A 15,774-nucleotide genomic window follows, 5' to 3' on the forward strand; every position below is an offset into this window, starting at 1 on the left:
ACCTTCAGACCTCCATCCCTCTCTCCCTCCATCCCTCTCTCCCTCCATCCCTCTCTCCCTCCCTCCCTCTCTCCCTCCATCCCTCTCTCTGTCTTCTCCTGTCTCTGTAAAGAGGAACTTATTCGCAGTGAGCCTGACTGGGGTTGATATACTGCAGCTGATATATAGGACAATAAAAGTGTCACTCAATCTGTGCGTTTGTGTATGTGTAGATGTATGCATGTGTGTGTATGTGGGTGTATGTATGCGTTAATAGTCCAGATTATGGTCCTGTTTGTGATCAGGTGTGTTGGTTTATACAACCTTTTAATGACCTTGCAGATCAATCATCAGAGTTGTAAAACTCTGATGTAAAACTACAGCCCTGAGTGTGAGAACACTGACAGAACAGAGGGAGGGAGGCGGGAGGAGGGAGAGGGATAGAGGGGGTACAAAGTCCATTCTCTCTTTTATTCTCACACATACCTACACACATGACACACAAACACACACACACACTCTGGGAGAATGGAAAAGCGGGCGTGATCTTTGTTAAGAGTAAAGTGCAATCTGCTGGAGAGACACACACCACGCAGAGGAAGACAGAGAGAGTACACACACACCACACAGGGAAAGACAGAGAGAGTGGCGAAGGAGAAGGAAGCAGGGGACTGAAGCTGAGAAGAGGAACTCCCACACGGGGCTCCACACTCTCCTAGAGAGTACTAGAAGGACCTGGAAGTTCTCCCTGCTGCAGGTAACTCTGTTGGAAATGTTGAACTGGTGGAGTCAGGTTGGAACTGTGGTCATGCATGTCAGGTAAAATGAAATATTGTGTGTGAGTGTCCAGGTGAGGATGACCATGGCCGACTCTTCCTCCTCCTGTTCCTGTTGTAACAACCTGAGACAAAGATGTCCTAGACCTCAGGGCTTGCTGGCTCAAGCCATCACCAAAGGTGTGTGTTTGTGTTTATGTATGTATATCTGGGGTATGTGTGTGTGGAAATGTGTGTTACAGGGGGTGTGAGTATCAATGATTAAACCATTGTGTTTGTAATTAAATGCTTAGTCAGGATGTGTCAACCGTGGCTCTATCCCTGCAGCATGTCTGCTAGCGTTGCTGTTCGGGGTGGTGTGGTCCATCACCCAGAGAGAGTGTCTGCCTGGAGGGAAGCTGTTTGGCATAGTGATCTTGTTCCTCTGTGCTGTGTGTGGAGGAAACCTGGTGGGGATGATCAAGCTGCCCACTCTCCCCCCCTTCCCTCCTCTACTTGGTATGTTCCACAAACTGCACTGGAAAACTGAATGGAAACACCATTTGAGAACCAATGTTCTGAATTGTGTGTATGTGTGTGTGACAGGGATGTTGCTGGCTGGATTAGTGCTGCGTAATGTTCCCTATGTAACTGATGCGGTGTACATCGACCAAACATGGTCTGCTGCTCTGAGGAACATCGCACTGGCCATCATATTGACCCGTGCTGGACTAGGACTGGACCCTACGGTACTACAAATATAAATACTTCACACACACAGACCACTTCCCAACGGAGGCCTAAGCAACGATGAGGACCAGTTCTGAGTGTGTGTGTGTTTGTGTGTAGGCTCTGCGGAGGCTGAAAGCGGTGTGTTTGCGTGTGGCAGTAGGACCCTGTACAGTGGAGGCCTGCACAGTTGCAGTGGTGTCTCACTTCCTCATGGGGCTCCCCTGGGTATGGGGCTTCATCCTGGGGTGAGTCAAGTCTGGCTCTTGTTTAGGACTGAACTTCACCAAGTCCTGTCCTTGTGTCTCCAGGTGTGTTCTGTCCCTGTGTCTCCAGGTGTGTTCTGTGCCCTGTGTCTCCAGGTGTGTTCTGTCCCTTTGTCTTCAGGTGTGTTCTGTCCCTGTGTGTCCAGGTTTGTCCCCTGTGTCTCCAGGTGTGTTCTGTCCCTGTGTGTCAAGGTTTGTCCCCTGTGTCTCCAGGTGTGTTCTGTCCCTGTGTCTCCAGGTGTGTTCTGTCCCCTGTGTCTCCAGGTGTGTTCTGTCCCCTGTGTCTCCAGGTGTGTTCTGTCCCTGTGTCTCCAGGTGTGTTCTGTCCCTGTGTCTCCAGGTTCGTCCTGAGCGCTGTGTCTCCAGGTGTGTTCTGTCCCCTGTGTCTCCAGGTGTGTTCTGTCCCCTGTGTCTCCAGGTTTGTCCTGAGCGCTGTGTCTCCAGCGGTGGTGGTTCCCTCCATGTTGCTCTTACAGAAGGATGGTTATGGGGTGCAGAAGGGCATCCCCACCCTCCTGATGGCTGCTGGGAGTTTTGACGACGTCCTGGCCATCACTGGCTTCACCACCTGCCTGGGTGTGGCTTTCTCAAAAGGTAAATATTTCAATGTGATGCTATGCTAAGCTATCCTATTTTACACTACTGTATGCTATGCTGAGATATCCTATATTACACTCCAATATGCTATGCTAAGCTATCCTATTTTGTACTAATGTATGCTAAGCTATCCTATTTTGTACTAATGTATGCTATGCTAAGCTGTCCTATTGCCTTCTAATGTATACTACAAATCTAAATTGTCTAGGTGAACTAGTTATCGTTTATGCAATTTGATTAAATTAAAACAATTTGGACAAACAACGGCAACACCTGTAGATTCATTTAACTTTAATAAAACCATTTTAAACAGTAAATAATCGCAAAATAAAAATTATTAAGCTTTAGTGAAAATATCCTCCTCGCCAAGGAATTAGTCTACACTTAATATTAACACATGATATTGATGTTCTCATCAACCTGGACACGTTGCCTCTCACGCGCTCTCCCCGTCTCTAATGCTGTGTTCAACCCCAACGCAAATTTTTGATGCATGTAGCGAACATTTTTTTCTAAAGGTTTAAAACATATTTTCACAAATAAAGTTCCGAAAGGTTGAAACAATATTTTCGAAAAGAAAGTTTCTAAAGTCTGAAAATAATCTTTTGAAAAAAGTTTTGAAACGTTGAAAAAATATTTAGGAAAAAAACGTTCTAAAAGTTGAAAAAATATTTTGGAAAAAAAGGTTCTAAAGGTTGAAAAAATATTTTCCCCAAAAAAGTCTGCATCTGTAGTGTCTTTTTGTATTAATTTATTCATATGATGAGAGGTCCAACAGGTATTAGTAATGGTTACTTTTTACTTAAGTATATGTCAGAGCCCACACTTCCTTACTTGAACTGAAAAAGTGTAGTCAGCACTTCAACCTTTACAAGAGTCTTTTTAAACATGAGTATCTGTACTTCTACTTGAGTGAAGGATGTGTGGATTTTGCTAGCTCTGGTTAAAAGCCATCAATGCGATGTGGGGCCAAGTCCAAGTGCTCATCTGACCAGGGTCATGAGCAGGAGAGAAATCTGTTCTGCATGTTTTTATTGAGGTTCTTTCTATTTGATTCTTTGCGGAGGGAACCCATAGCACAGGGAGAATGTGTGAACTCAGGATCCTAATCTAAGCTGTATCATGCTCTGCGTCCCTGCAGGTTCCACCTGGATGAACATCCTGAAGGGCCTGTTAGAAGTCTTGGGCGGCACGGTGGTCGGACTTCTGCTGGGAATATTCATCTGCTTCTTCCCAAGCCAGGATCAGGTCCAGAACAAACCCCTGTGTGTGTGTTTGTGTAGTGTGTGTGTGTTTGTATAGTGTGTGTGTGTGTGTGTTTGTGTGTAGTGTGTGTGCCTGTATGTTTGGTTTGAATAGATTATAATCCCTATTTTCTGATGCTAGAAAACACATCAGCTACACTTTCTGCTCTCCACAGTTGATCTGTTGATATAAACCTATCTCTCTCTCTCTCCTCTCTCTCTCTCCTCTCTCTCTCTCTCTCTCTCTCTCTCTCTCTCTCTCTCTCTCTCTCTCTCTCTCCCTCCCTCTCTCCCCTCTCTCTGTGTGCAGGAGGACTTGGTGTTGAGGCGCTGCGTGATGCTGCTGGGTCTGTCTGTCTTCTCTGTGTTTGGGAGTCATGTAGCAGGGTTTTCTGGAGCTGGGGGGCTGTGTACCCTGGTCATGGCCTTCCTGGCAGCCCTGGGCTGGGGGGGGGACAAGGTGAGCGTGGTGGCTATCAGGACCAGGGCCTGTGCTGTGGTCATCAAGTGTGTTTCTCAGGTGTGTGTGTCCTCTACCCAGGCCCCAGTAGCAGCGATGGTGGGGAGAGCGTGGGATATCTTCCAGCCTCTGCTGTTTGGACTGATCGGAGCAGAGATCACCGTGTCCACTCTGGACCCCAACACTGTGGGTAAGACATGTTACCTTCACTACAAGCACATCTCATGTGGAGGAGGAACAAGGCTGATGACCTCTGTCTCCAGGCTTGGGGATGGCCTGTCTCTGTACAGGCCTGCTGGTTCGCCTTCTGGCTACCTTCCTCCTGGTTCACTTTGGAGGGTTCACCCTGAAGGAGAAGATCTTCATCTCTGTGGCCTGGCTTCCCAAAGCTACTGTCCAGGTAAGAGTGTGTGTGTGTGTTTAACTTAAACAAGCAGAAAGGAAGGTGGGGAAGCTAAACTAAGTTTGTAAGGCTACATTTATCTGACCGTGTGTGTGTGTGTGTGTTCCAGGCAGCCATAGGCTCCGCTGCCCTGGACATGGCTCGTGTAGAGGGAGACGAGGTTCTGGTGAAGTTGGGTCTGGATGTTCTGACGGTGGCGGTTCTGGCCATCCTCACCACAGCTCCTGTTGGAGCGCTGGGGATCGGACTGGCTGGACCCAGACTGCTGCACAGACACACTGAGGGTGAGGACTACACACACACACACTCACACACACACACACACATACACACACTGACAGGAAGGGAGGATGAAAGTACGTACGGACACACACTTAAAGCAACAATGATTGGAAGGTGAGGACACACGAAAACACACACACACTTGTAGAGGTAAGTTGAGACCATACACAAACATACACACACAGAGGTAAAGTGAGGACATACACACACTCTCAGAGGGAGGGTGAGAACAAACACACATTCTCAGAGGGAGGGTGAGAACAGATACACACACACACACATGTTGGCAGGTGTGTAACTCTGGTCTTTCCATCAGGCACTCAGGAAGACACCGCATCAGTTAAACAGCCCACTGGTGAGGGGGCGGAGCAGTTGGAGAGCAAGTTATGAAATCAGCCAATCAGAGACCTGGAGTGGTGACAAATCATATAAAATCTGGGACTTGTAGTCTTGATGAAGCTTGTAGTTCTCCAGCCCCCTCTACCTGGAAGCAGGTTTGTTCTGCCTCAGCTTCAGTTTGGTCATGTTGAGGAGATCCTAGGAAGAAGACCTTCAGACCGACTACTCTCTCTCTCTCTCTCTCTCTCTCTCTCTCTCTCTCTCTCTCTCTCTCTCTCTCTCTCTCTCTCTCTCTCTCTCTCTCTCTCCTCCTCTCTCTCCTCTCTCCCTCTCTCTCCCTCTCTCTCCCTCTCTCTCTCTCCCTCTCTCTCTCTCTCCTCCTCTCTCTCCTCTCTCCCTCTCCCTCTCTCTCCCTCTCTCTCCTGCTCTCTCCCTCTCTCTCTCTCTCTCTCTCTCTCTCTCTCTCTCTCTCTCTCTCCTCCTCTCTCTCTCTCCCTCTCTCTCTCTCCTCCTCTCTCTCTCTCCCTCTCTCTCTCGCTCTCTCTCTCTCTTTCTCTCCTCCTCTCTCTCTCTCTCTCTCTGGAAGGAGGAACTGCAGGTATTCCTGACAGGTCTTAACACCCTCCAGCTGACAAAATAAACATTTCACTTGTGTGTTTTTTTCATAAGTGTGTGTGTGTGTGTGTGTGTCAAGTGGTTCTCACACCAGCTTATGGTCCGGTTTGTGATCAGGTGTGTAGGTGTAGACAACCTCTTAACGACCTTGCAGATCAATCATCAAAGTTGTAAAACTACAGCCCTGAGTGTGAGAACACTGACAGAACAGAGGGAGGGAGGCGGGAGAGAGGAGAGGGAGAGGGGAGGAGGGAGAGGGAAGGAGGGAGAAACAAGAAACAGCGCGAGTGACCAGGCATTGTGCTGGTTCAATCACCTCAGTGTAGCCAAGTAGCGGTACGTTCCGCGTCGTGAGAAAGTTCAAGAAAGGCAAGTTAGCTATCTAATACTCCCAAAAAATCTGTCACGAATGTATTTGTAATGCCAATTAGCTGTAGAATATTCACAAAAATGTTAATGATAGAAACATGGTTAACCACCCACCAACTTAAAAGATAGCTATCGCTAGCTCTGTATCAAGCAAGATAGCTTAATTTATCTGTCTCATTGCTTGTCAGAATCTGGAGAGATTTCCAACTACCGTATTTTGTGATGAACAGTCAGATATGTTCCTCTGGTAGTTTTGTAAAGATCAACTTTTTTATTTCAGAAAGAAATGACTACAATAGTTTGTGTGTGCCATTGCCGTTTACTTGGTTGGGGCGGCGGCAGGGGTGAACTTCATGGGGGCAGTGAGTTGACCCCCCCGATGGTCATTGTATAATTCGCACACTGAGGGTATCCAACTGAGTCTGTCTCATCCAGACTCTCTCCCTTCCTCACCACTCCACCCCGTAACCTCACCCCTCACCTCCTCATCCCCTCACCCCCTAACCTCACCCCTCACCACTCCACCCCCTAACCCTAACACTCCTCATCCCCTCCTCATCTCTCTACCCCTTCACCCTCATCTCTTCATACTCTCACCTCATCCCTCCTCACCCCTCATCCCTTCACCCCCTCTCCCCCTTACCTCTTCATGCTACCTCCTCACAACCTCATCCCCTCACCCCTCCTTCTCCTCATCTCTCTACCCCTTCACCCTCACCTCCTCCCTCACCTCCTCCCGCTACCTCCACACCCTCTTATTCATTTCCATCGCTCAGCCATTTTCTGCCAGCAGAATCTTCAGGGTTTCTTCAGGACGAACCGTTTCTCAGAAGTGAGTTAACGTTTTACAGAAGTGCGCACTCCCGCTGCTTATAAAGGAAGAGGAGACTCTGGACTTTAGGACCTCTGGAGAGACACACACCACGCAGGGTAAGACAGAGAGAGTGGCGAAGGAGAAGGAAGCAGGGGACTGAAGCTGAGAAGAGGAACTCCCACACGGGGCTCCACACTCTCCTAGAGAGTACTAGAAGGACCTGGAAGTTCTCCCTGCTGCAGGTAACTCTCTGTTGGAAATGTTGAACTGGTGGAGTCAGGTTGGAACTGTGGTCATGCATGTCAGGTAAAATGAAATATTGTGTGTGAGTGTCCAGGTGAGGATGACCATGGCCGACTCTTCCTCCTCCTGTTCCTGTTGTAACAACCTGAGACAAAGATGTCCTAGACCTCAGGGCTTGCTGGCTCAAGCCATCACCAAAGGTGTGTGTTTGTGTTTATGTATGTATATCTGGGGTATGTGTGTGTGGAAATGTGTGTTACAGGGGGTGTGAGTATCAATGATTAAACCATTGTGTTTGTAATTAAATGCTTAGTCAGGATGTGTCAACTGTGGCTCTATCCCTGCAGCATGTCTGCTAGCGTTGCTGTTCGGGGTGGTGTGGTCCATCACCCAGAGAGAGTGTCTGCCTGGAGGGAAGCTGTTTGGCATAGTGATCTTGTTCCTCTGTGCTGTGTGTGGAGGAAACCTGGTGGGGATGATCAAGCTGCCCACTCTCCCCCCCTTCCCTCCTCTACTTGGTATGTTCCACAAACTGCACTGGAAAACTGAATGGAAACACCATTTGAGAACCAATGTTCTGAATTGTGTGTATGTGTGTGTGACAGGGATGTTGCTGGCTGGATTAGTGCTGCGTAATGTTCCCTATGTAACTGATGCGGTGTACATCGACCAAACATGGTCTGTTGCTCTGAGGAACATCTCTCGGGCCATCATGTTGACCCGGGTTGGACTGGGACAAGACCCTACGGTACTACAAATATAAATACTTCACACACACAGACCACTTCCCAACGGAGGCCTAAGCAACGATGAGGACCAGTTCTGAGTGTGTGTGTTTGTGTGTAGGCTCTGCGGAGGCTGAAAGCGGTGTGTTTGCGTGTGGCAGTAGGACCCTGTACAGTGGAGGCCTGCACAGTTGCAGTGGTGTCTCACTTCCTCATGGGGCTCCCCTGGGTATGGGGCTTCATCCTGGGGTGAGTCAAGTCTGGCTCTTGTTTAGGACTGAACTTCACCAAGTTCTGTCCTTGTGTCTCCAGGTGTGTTCTGTCCCTGTGTCTCCAGGTGTGTTCTGTCCCCTATGTCTCCAGGTGTGTTCTGTCCCCTGTGTCTCCAGGTGTGTTCTGTCCCCTGTGTCTCCAGGTGTGTTCTGTCCCTGTGTCTCCAGGTGTGTTCTGTCCCTATGTCTCCAGGTGTGTTCTGTCCCCTGTGTCTCCAGGTGTGTTCTGTCCCTGTGTCTCCAGGTGTGTTCTGTCCCCTGTGTCTCCAGGTGTGTTCTGTCCCCTATGTCTCCAAGTTTGTCCCCTGTGTCTCCAGGTGTGTTCTGTCCCTGTGTCTCCAGGTGTGTTCTGTCCCTATGTCTCCAGGTGTGTTCTGTCCCCTGTGTCTCCAGGTGTGTTCTGTCCCTGTGTCTCCAGGTGTGTTCTGTCCCCTGTGTCTCCAGGTGTGTTCTGTCCCCTATGTCTCCAAGTTTGTCCCCTGTGTCTCCAGGTGTGTTCTGTCCCTGTGTCTCCAGGTGTGTTCTGTCCCTATGTCTCCAGGTGTGTTCTGTCCCCTGTGTCTCCAGGTGTGTTCTGTCCCTGTGTGTCCAGGTGTGTTCTGTCCCCTGTGTCTCCAGGTGTGTTCTGTCCCCTGTGTCTCCAGGTGTATTCTGTCCCTGTGTCTCCAGGTGTGTTCTGTCCCTATGTCTCCAAGTTTGTCCCCTGTGTCTCCAGGTTTGTCCTGAGCGCTGTGTCTCAGGCGGTGGTGATTCCCTCCATGTTGCTCTTACAGAAGGATGGTTATGGGGTGGAGAAGGACATCCCCACCCTCCTGATGACTGCTGGGAGGCTAGATGCTGTCCTGGCCATCACCGGCTTCACCACCTGCCTGGCTATGGCCAGCTCAAAAGGTGAATTAATACAATTATTTTTGCAATGCTGTACTCTGTTGTGTTAATCACAGTACTGTATGCTATTCTGTGCTATGCTATTCTGTGTACCTTAAGATAGTTATTTAGTAAAATATTATATGCTTTGCTATGCTTTAGCATTTAGTAACATGATTTTGCATGCTAAACTAAGCTATGCTACTCTATGGCATTTTGTTATGCAATTCAGTACAATTTGCTATGCTAAGCTAAGCTATTGGTCTTTGCAGACTCTACATGGATGAACAAGGGCCTGCTGGATGTGGTTGGAGGCATGGGGGTCGGACTCCTGCTGGGAATATTCATCTGCTTCTTCCCAAGCAAGGATCAGGTCTGGAACACCTTTGTGTGTTTGTGTGTGTTTGTGTGTGTTTGTGTGTGTTTGTGTGTGTGTGTTGACACCTCTCTGTGTGCAGGAGGACTTGGTGTTGAGGCGCTGCGTGATGCTGCTGGGTCTGTCTGTCTGCGCCGTGTTCGGCAGCAGAGTGGTGGGCTTCCCTGGAGCTGGGAGCGTGTGTACCCTGGTCATGGCCTTCCTGGCAGCCCTGGGCTGGGGGGGGGACAAGGTGAGCGTGGTGGCTATCAGGACCAGGCAGTGTTGTAGTCAAGACCACCTAAACCGAGACCAAGTCATGACCAAGACCAGAGTGTATCAAGACCCAGACAGGACCAAGACCAGAGTATATCAAGACCCAGACAGGACCAAGACCAGAGTGTATCAAGACCCAGACAGGACCAAGACCAGAGTGTATCAAGACCCAGACAGGACCAAGACCAGAGTGTATCGAGACCAAGACAGGACCAAGACCAGAGTGTATCAAGACCCAGACAGGACCAAGACCAGAGTGTATCGAGACCAAGACAGGACCAAGACCAGAGTGTATCAAGACCGAGTCAATACCAAGACTTTGAGGGGTCGAGACTGAGTCAAGACATAGACCCAGGCAGGGTGAGACCGGGTCAAGACCAGACCACTCAAAACACACAAGCAGTAGGGTTTGACTAGGTAATAAGTTAGATTTGATCTGTAACTGTATTTGAACAAAAAATTGCACTCTTGAAGTAGTGCTGTGTGCTTATGGCCAGGCAAAACAGCCCATGTTATTTTTCTTCTTTTTCTTAGAGGCACATTATTAGGCCTACTCGCTCTCTGCTTTCACATCTCTCTCTCACCCAAGTGAAGGAGCGCGGTACTGTGGTCCACGGCGTTTAACTTAACATTATGAAGTCGGGAGAGGTAAGCAGCTGCCATGAGTAAACGTTGATGTAACATAACTTTATATTTATCATTAGCTACATTGCTTTATATGGCCTGGCTTGTTATCACAAACAAAATCTGGCAAGCAACTGAAACTGACGCCCTGAAACATACAGTATGTTATTTAGCTAATACTAGCTAAATCTCTTTGTGTAATGGGGGAAGAGATTTCTGAAGAGTTTTGGTACAGAGGCACATTGCAAGCGTTAGGTAGCTAGGCTAGCTTTGCTAGCGTCACTTACGCCTAGCTTACCTTTTTTAATGTTTTCTTTCTAAATGCCGGTAAAGGTTTGATGTAGGCCTAGTGCCAGCCGTCTCAGTAAGCGTCTCTTTGCAGAAGTTACACAAACTGTGTGTTATCTTTTGGACGTTATTGTAAAGTCTTTGTGGTTCAGGTAACCAAATCTAATTATAGCTGATTTGGCCAACATCTTCAGAAAGCCACTGTTTTGCCTATCTTCCTCATTCACTTTTGGGGTGCGAAGAGGGGTGATGGGTAATTTCAAATAAGAAATGAGTTAAGTTATTGGTTGCATTTGAAGCGTGACGTTTTACATCCAATAACAGTAATCATATTAAGAAATAAATTAAACAATGCACAGGCAATTTAGTGATATTCCCGCAGTTGTGGTCTTGACCAGTCTTGAAATAAAATCCAGAGTCTTCTTTGTCCGAGACCGAGACAAGACTGAGACCTTCAGAATGTGGTCTGGAGACCAAGACCGGTCTGGAGTACTACAACACTGGGACCAGGGTCTGTGCTTCAGTCATCAAGTGTGTTTCTCAGGTGTGTGTGTCCTCTACCCAGGCCCCAGTAGCAGCGATGGTGGGGAGAGCGTGGGATATCTTCCAGCCTCTGCTGTTTGGACTGATCGGAGCAGAGATCACCGTGTCCACTCTGGACCCCAACACTGTGGGTAAGACATGTTACCTTCACTACAAGCACATCTCATGTGGAGGAGGAACAAGGCTGATGACCTCTGTCTCCAGGCTTGGGGATGGCCTGTCTCTGTACAGGCCTGCTGGTTCGCCTTCTGGCTACCTTCCTCCTGGTTCACTTTGAAGGGTTCACCCTGAAGGAGAAGATCTTCATCTCTGTGGCTTGGATTCCTAAAGACACTGTCCAGGTCAGTATGAGAGTATGAGAGTATGTGTGTGTGTGTGTGTGTGAGGTTCTGAGGGGTTCTATGTGTTCCAGGCGGCCTTGGGTTCCGCTGCCTTGGACATGGCTCTTGTGGAGGGAGACGAGGTTCTGGTGAAGTTGGGTCTGGATGTTCTGACGGTGGCGGTTCTGGCCATCCTCACCACAGCTCCTGTTGGAGCGCTGGGGATCGGACTGGCTGGACCCAGACTGCTGCACAGACACACTGAGGGTGAGGACTACACACACACACACTCACATACACACACACACACACACGGCTCAGAAGTCCAAATTAAAATACAGATTTCCCTAACCCTAACCAAAAGGCATCTTCTGGTGGTGTACAGGGGCGTTTCACTGCTGCAGTAGGGAGGTAGCCCCCTCTGGTGGTGAACAGGGGCGTTGCAGTGGGACAGGTCTGCTGTGATGGAATGTACTAAAACTAGTGCTGTCAGTTAAACGCGTTATTAACGGCGTTAACGCAAACCCATTTTAACTGCGTACATTTTTTTATCGCGAGATTAACGTTCTTTTTGGCCTAGCAAAACTTTTTCTAACTTGACGTTAGAAAAACTACAACACCACACCGGATCTAGCTAGACCGGAAACAAAACAACAGGCACGTCGCACACTTGTTTGGGCTTGCGAGCCGGCTAAAGAGTACTAGGCTAACGTTACGTTTTGAGTGGATAGCGAGCACGAGACGCCAAAATGGATGCCAATAAGATTCTGAATGGAAAGGTTACTTTTAAAAAGTTGCCAAATGGTTCCATTGACAAGACCAAATTGATCTGTGTGTTTTGTCGTTATCATCGCAGCACGTCCAGTTACCACTTGATGGCCAAGCACACAGCTGATGCGAATTCTCCGCCCCCTCGTCAAAGCCAGGCATATGGAGCTAAATCAGGGCCAAATGTTTTGTTAATTCGAAAAAAAAATCTTTAGTTGAAAACTAAAGCTTGACATTGAAAATTTATGTTTTGGTCATAAACTTGAAAAATAAAACCATGAATTCAAAGAAAAAATAAGTTTACCATTTTTTTTTCAAGTTGAATACAATTTCGATTAAAGTCTGGAATTATTTTGAATAAATGATTAATTTTCATTTTTCACTTTTACATTTTCACATAGTTTCACATTTAATGTTTTCAGATTCAAAACTTTTTTTACGGCTTAATTTTTCTTTTTTTTTGAGTTAGAGTTTTATATATTTTTTTTTTTGACTTTTGGCCTCGGCTTCAACTCAGAGGCGGGAGTTATGAGTGACAGCTAAATCAGGGCCAAATGTTTTGTTAATTCAAAAAGTTTTGGTCAAAACTTGAAAAATAAAACCATGAATTCAAAGTAAAAATAAGTTAACACATTTTTTTTTCAAGTTGAATAAAATTTCGATTAAAGTCTGGAATTATTTTGAATAAATTATTAATTTTCATTTTTCATTTTCAGATTTTCACAGTTTCATTTTTTTTTTTTTTTTTAGTTTCAGATCTGTTTTTCAGTTTCAGACTTTTGGCCCCGATTTTGCGTAGGGGGCAAAGAGGCACAAGACTCTGCAGTTGGCATGGCGTCCGCTCCACCAAGGCAACACGCTGGTGCCAGCGCACAGGTAAGACGTGAAAGATATTAGCCTTTTTGAATAGATACTTTGGGACATTATCCCCACAGTGGCTTTTTTTGTCATTGACACATCAACCTCAAAAAGGCTAATATCTTTCACGTCTTACCTGTGCGCTGGCGCCAGCGTGTTGCCTTGGCGGAGCGGACGCCATGCCAACTGCAGAGTCTTGTGCCTCTTTACCCCCTACGCAAAATCGGGGCCAAAAGTCTGAAACTGAAAAACAGATCTGAAACTAAAAAAAATAATAATAATGAAACTGTGAAAATCTGAAAATGAAAAATGAAAAATGAATAATTTATTCAAAATAATTCCAGACTTTAATCGAAATTTTATTCAACTTGAAAAAAAAATGTGTTTTTACTTTGAATTCATGGTTTTATTTTTCACGTTTTTGACCAAAACTTTTTGAATTAACAAAACATTTGGCCCTGATTTAGCTCCATACAGGCAATGTTGCAATGTTGTTTTCAACAAAAAACATTTGCACTAACTAAGCAATCCAATCCACTTTTCAATGTTGATAAGAGCATTAAAATTAGAAAAAATTATGGGACAAAAAGAAATCAAGGGACATTTAGGATAGATAAAAATGTGCGATTAATTGCGATTAATCGCGAGTTAACTATGACATTAATGCGATTAATCGCGATTAAATATTTTAATCGTTTGACTACACTAACTAAAACCCAACTATGTTACCATGAATGTATTGTATATAATTAATGTAGAATGTATTTAGTGATTGGAGACTGTATTTAGTGATTGGAGACTGTATTTAGTGATTGGAGATTGTATTTGTATGGGCTCACTTTAACCCTTGTGTTAACTTCGGGTCATTCTGACCCATTAGTCATTGTGACCCACCTTCGTATTGCGACAAATTTACCTCATACAAAAACAAAGTGAAGCATTTTCTTTTAACTGTCGGGCTGTCTCAGGCCCCCCACATTGGAATGGTTAAAAGAAAATTATTTTTATTTGTTTTTGTATTGGGTAAAATTGGGTAAACACAACGATGGTTCGTTATGAACCTTTGGGTCATGTGACCCGAAGGCAGCACGAGGGTTAACGGAAGGATGCTAAAGAAAAATCTCCATCCATAATGTTTAATTCTATTATATTCTTTACTCAGAGATTGAGTTTGATTGGCATGTTGATTGTCTCTGTAGATGAGGAGGGCGGGCCAACAAGTCAGACAAAGGACATGATTGGACAGAAGAAAGACTTCCATGAGAGTAAATTATGAGACTCCTGATTGGTGGAAAATCAGCCATCTGTATCGACCACTGGCTTCCCAGAATGCATTATGAATGGACCGATCACAGCTCAGAACACCCCCCTGACAGACCAACCACAGCTCAGAAAACCCCCCTGACAGACCAACCACAGCTCAGAACAGCCCTCTGATGGACCAACCACAGCTCAGAACAGCCCTCTGATGGACCAATCACAGCTCAGAACACCCCTCTGATGGACCAACCACAGCTCAGAACAGCCCTCTGATGGACCAATCACAGCTCAGAACACCCCTCTGATGGACCAATCACTGACCTGCAGACTGTTCTAGTTCCACCTGGTCCTATTTCTGTGACCGCAAGTGGATACCATGGCAACCAGGAGGGTTCCATTGTTTGTAAACACACTGGTAACATGTGTCTGTATAAAGCAGTTCCAGGTAGCTCACTTGTCTTGAGCACCATGTAGGTCTCACCGCAGGGGCCTGGGTTGGAATCCAGCCTGTCCTCCGCTCTCTCTCTCCCCTCTCCCCTCTCTCTCTCCCCTACATCTGCTGTCTCTCCTCTCTCCCATTTCTCTCTCCCTCTCTCTCCCCTCTCCTCTCTCCCTCTCTCTCTCCCCCCTCTCTCTCTCTCTCTCTCTCTCTCTCTTTCTCATCTCTCTATCCCCTCTCTCTCTGCTCTCTCTCTCCTCTCTCTCCCCTCTCTCTCTTCCCTCTCTCTCCTATCTCTCTCCCATCTCTCTCTCTCATCTCTCCCCTCTCTCCCTCTCCTCTACATCTTTTGTCTCCTTCACTGTATCTGTCTCAATAAAGCAGAAATGCCCTAAACATTTTAATAATATACTTCTAGGTCTTGTGTTTGTAGAGACACTGGTAACCTGTCTCACTGTTAGAAGACAGAAGGGGAAGAGGGGGAGGAGGGGGGGGTGTAGGTGACCAGGGTCTATTGACTGACAGCTAGAATGAACCTTGCCACACCGTCATTGTGACTGGACCTGAAACCAAAGGATGTGGTCTCACCTTATTCTCTTCTGCTTGCTGTGTGTGTGTGCTTGCTGTGTGTGTGTGCTTGCTGTGTGTGTGTGTGTGCTTGCTGTGTGTGTGTGCTTGCTGTGTGTGTGTGTGTGTGTGTGCTTGCTGTGTGTGTGTGTGTGCTTGCTGTGTGTGTGTGTGTGTGCTTGCTGTGTGTGTGCTTGCTGAGTGTGTGTGCTTGCTGAGTGTGTGTGCTTGCTGTGTGTGTGTGTGCTTGCTGTGTGTGTGTGTGTCTGTGCTTGCTGTGTGTGTGCTTGCTGTGTGTGTGTGTGCTCGCTGTGTGTGTGTGTGCTTGCTGTGTGTGTGTGTGCTTGCTGTGTGTGTGCTTGCTGTGTGTGTGCTCGCTGTGTGTGCGTGTGTGAGGTGGGTGGAGGAAGCAGCCGTCACAGACTAGGTAACGTCTTCAAATCTTTTGGCCTTTAATTGAGCGCAAAATATTTTTGGAGCTTTGTGTAAAATAAACATAGCCTTTTTTCAATTGGTA

At 46.8% G+C, this 15,774-nt stretch overlaps 2 protein-coding genes across 2 annotated transcripts; both read left to right on the top strand.

The window, feature by feature from the left end:
• The first annotated feature begins 593 nt into the window (after positions 1–593).
• Positions 594–5,319, top strand: LOC136967667 (sodium/hydrogen exchanger 9B2-like). The gene is made up of 12 exons (XM_067261549.1): positions 594–736; positions 830–935; positions 1,083–1,253; positions 1,341–1,483; positions 1,584–1,711; positions 2,148–2,323; positions 3,468–3,574; positions 3,881–4,030; positions 4,112–4,220; positions 4,294–4,430; positions 4,543–4,717; positions 5,032–5,319. Exons 2-12 carry the CDS (start codon positions 836–838, stop codon positions 5,103–5,105), a joined length of 1,470 nt encoding a protein of 489 aa, XP_067117650.1. The 5' UTR covers positions 594–736; positions 830–835; the 3' UTR covers positions 5,106–5,319.
• A 1,649-nt stretch (positions 5,320–6,968) lies between these two features.
• LOC136967668 (sodium/hydrogen exchanger 9B2-like) lies at positions 6,969–15,101 on the top strand. The gene is made up of 12 exons (XM_067261550.1): positions 6,969–7,094; positions 7,190–7,295; positions 7,443–7,613; positions 7,701–7,843; positions 7,942–8,069; positions 8,808–8,983; positions 9,232–9,332; positions 9,418–9,567; positions 11,068–11,176; positions 11,250–11,386; positions 11,458–11,632; positions 14,191–15,101. Exons 2-12 carry the CDS (start codon positions 7,196–7,198, stop codon positions 14,265–14,267), a joined length of 1,467 nt encoding a protein of 488 aa, XP_067117651.1. The 5' UTR covers positions 6,969–7,094; positions 7,190–7,195; the 3' UTR covers positions 14,268–15,101.
• Positions 15,102–15,774: the final 673 nt, after the last annotated feature.

The sequence above is a fragment of the Osmerus mordax genome, chromosome 23, assembly GCF_038355195.1.
Source record: "Osmerus mordax isolate fOsmMor3 chromosome 23, fOsmMor3.pri, whole genome shotgun sequence".
Taxonomy (NCBI): domain Eukaryota; kingdom Metazoa; phylum Chordata; class Actinopteri; order Osmeriformes; family Osmeridae; genus Osmerus; species Osmerus mordax.

Excerpts from the sequence above, each read along its gene's own strand:
- LOC136967667 (XM_067261549.1), top strand. The coding sequence starts at position 836 with ATGACCATGGCCGACTCTTCCTCCTCCTGTTCCTGTTGTAACAACCTG. Across the intron at positions 1,484-1,583 it reads GACTAGGACTGGACCCTACG|GCTCTGCGGAGGCTGAAAGC; the intron begins GTACTACAAATA and ends GTTTGTGTGTAG. Across the intron at positions 4,431-4,542 it reads TTCCCAAAGCTACTGTCCAG|GCAGCCATAGGCTCCGCTGC; the intron begins GTAAGAGTGTGT and ends TGTGTGTTCCAG.
- LOC136967668 (XM_067261550.1), top strand. The coding sequence starts at position 7,196 with ATGACCATGGCCGACTCTTCCTCCTCCTGTTCCTGTTGTAACAACCTG. Across the intron at positions 11,177-11,249 it reads TCTGGACCCCAACACTGTGG|GCTTGGGGATGGCCTGTCTC; the intron begins GTAAGACATGTT and ends CTCTGTCTCCAG. Across the intron at positions 11,633-14,190 it reads GCTGCACAGACACACTGAGG|ATGAGGAGGGCGGGCCAACA; the intron begins GTGAGGACTACA and ends TTGTCTCTGTAG.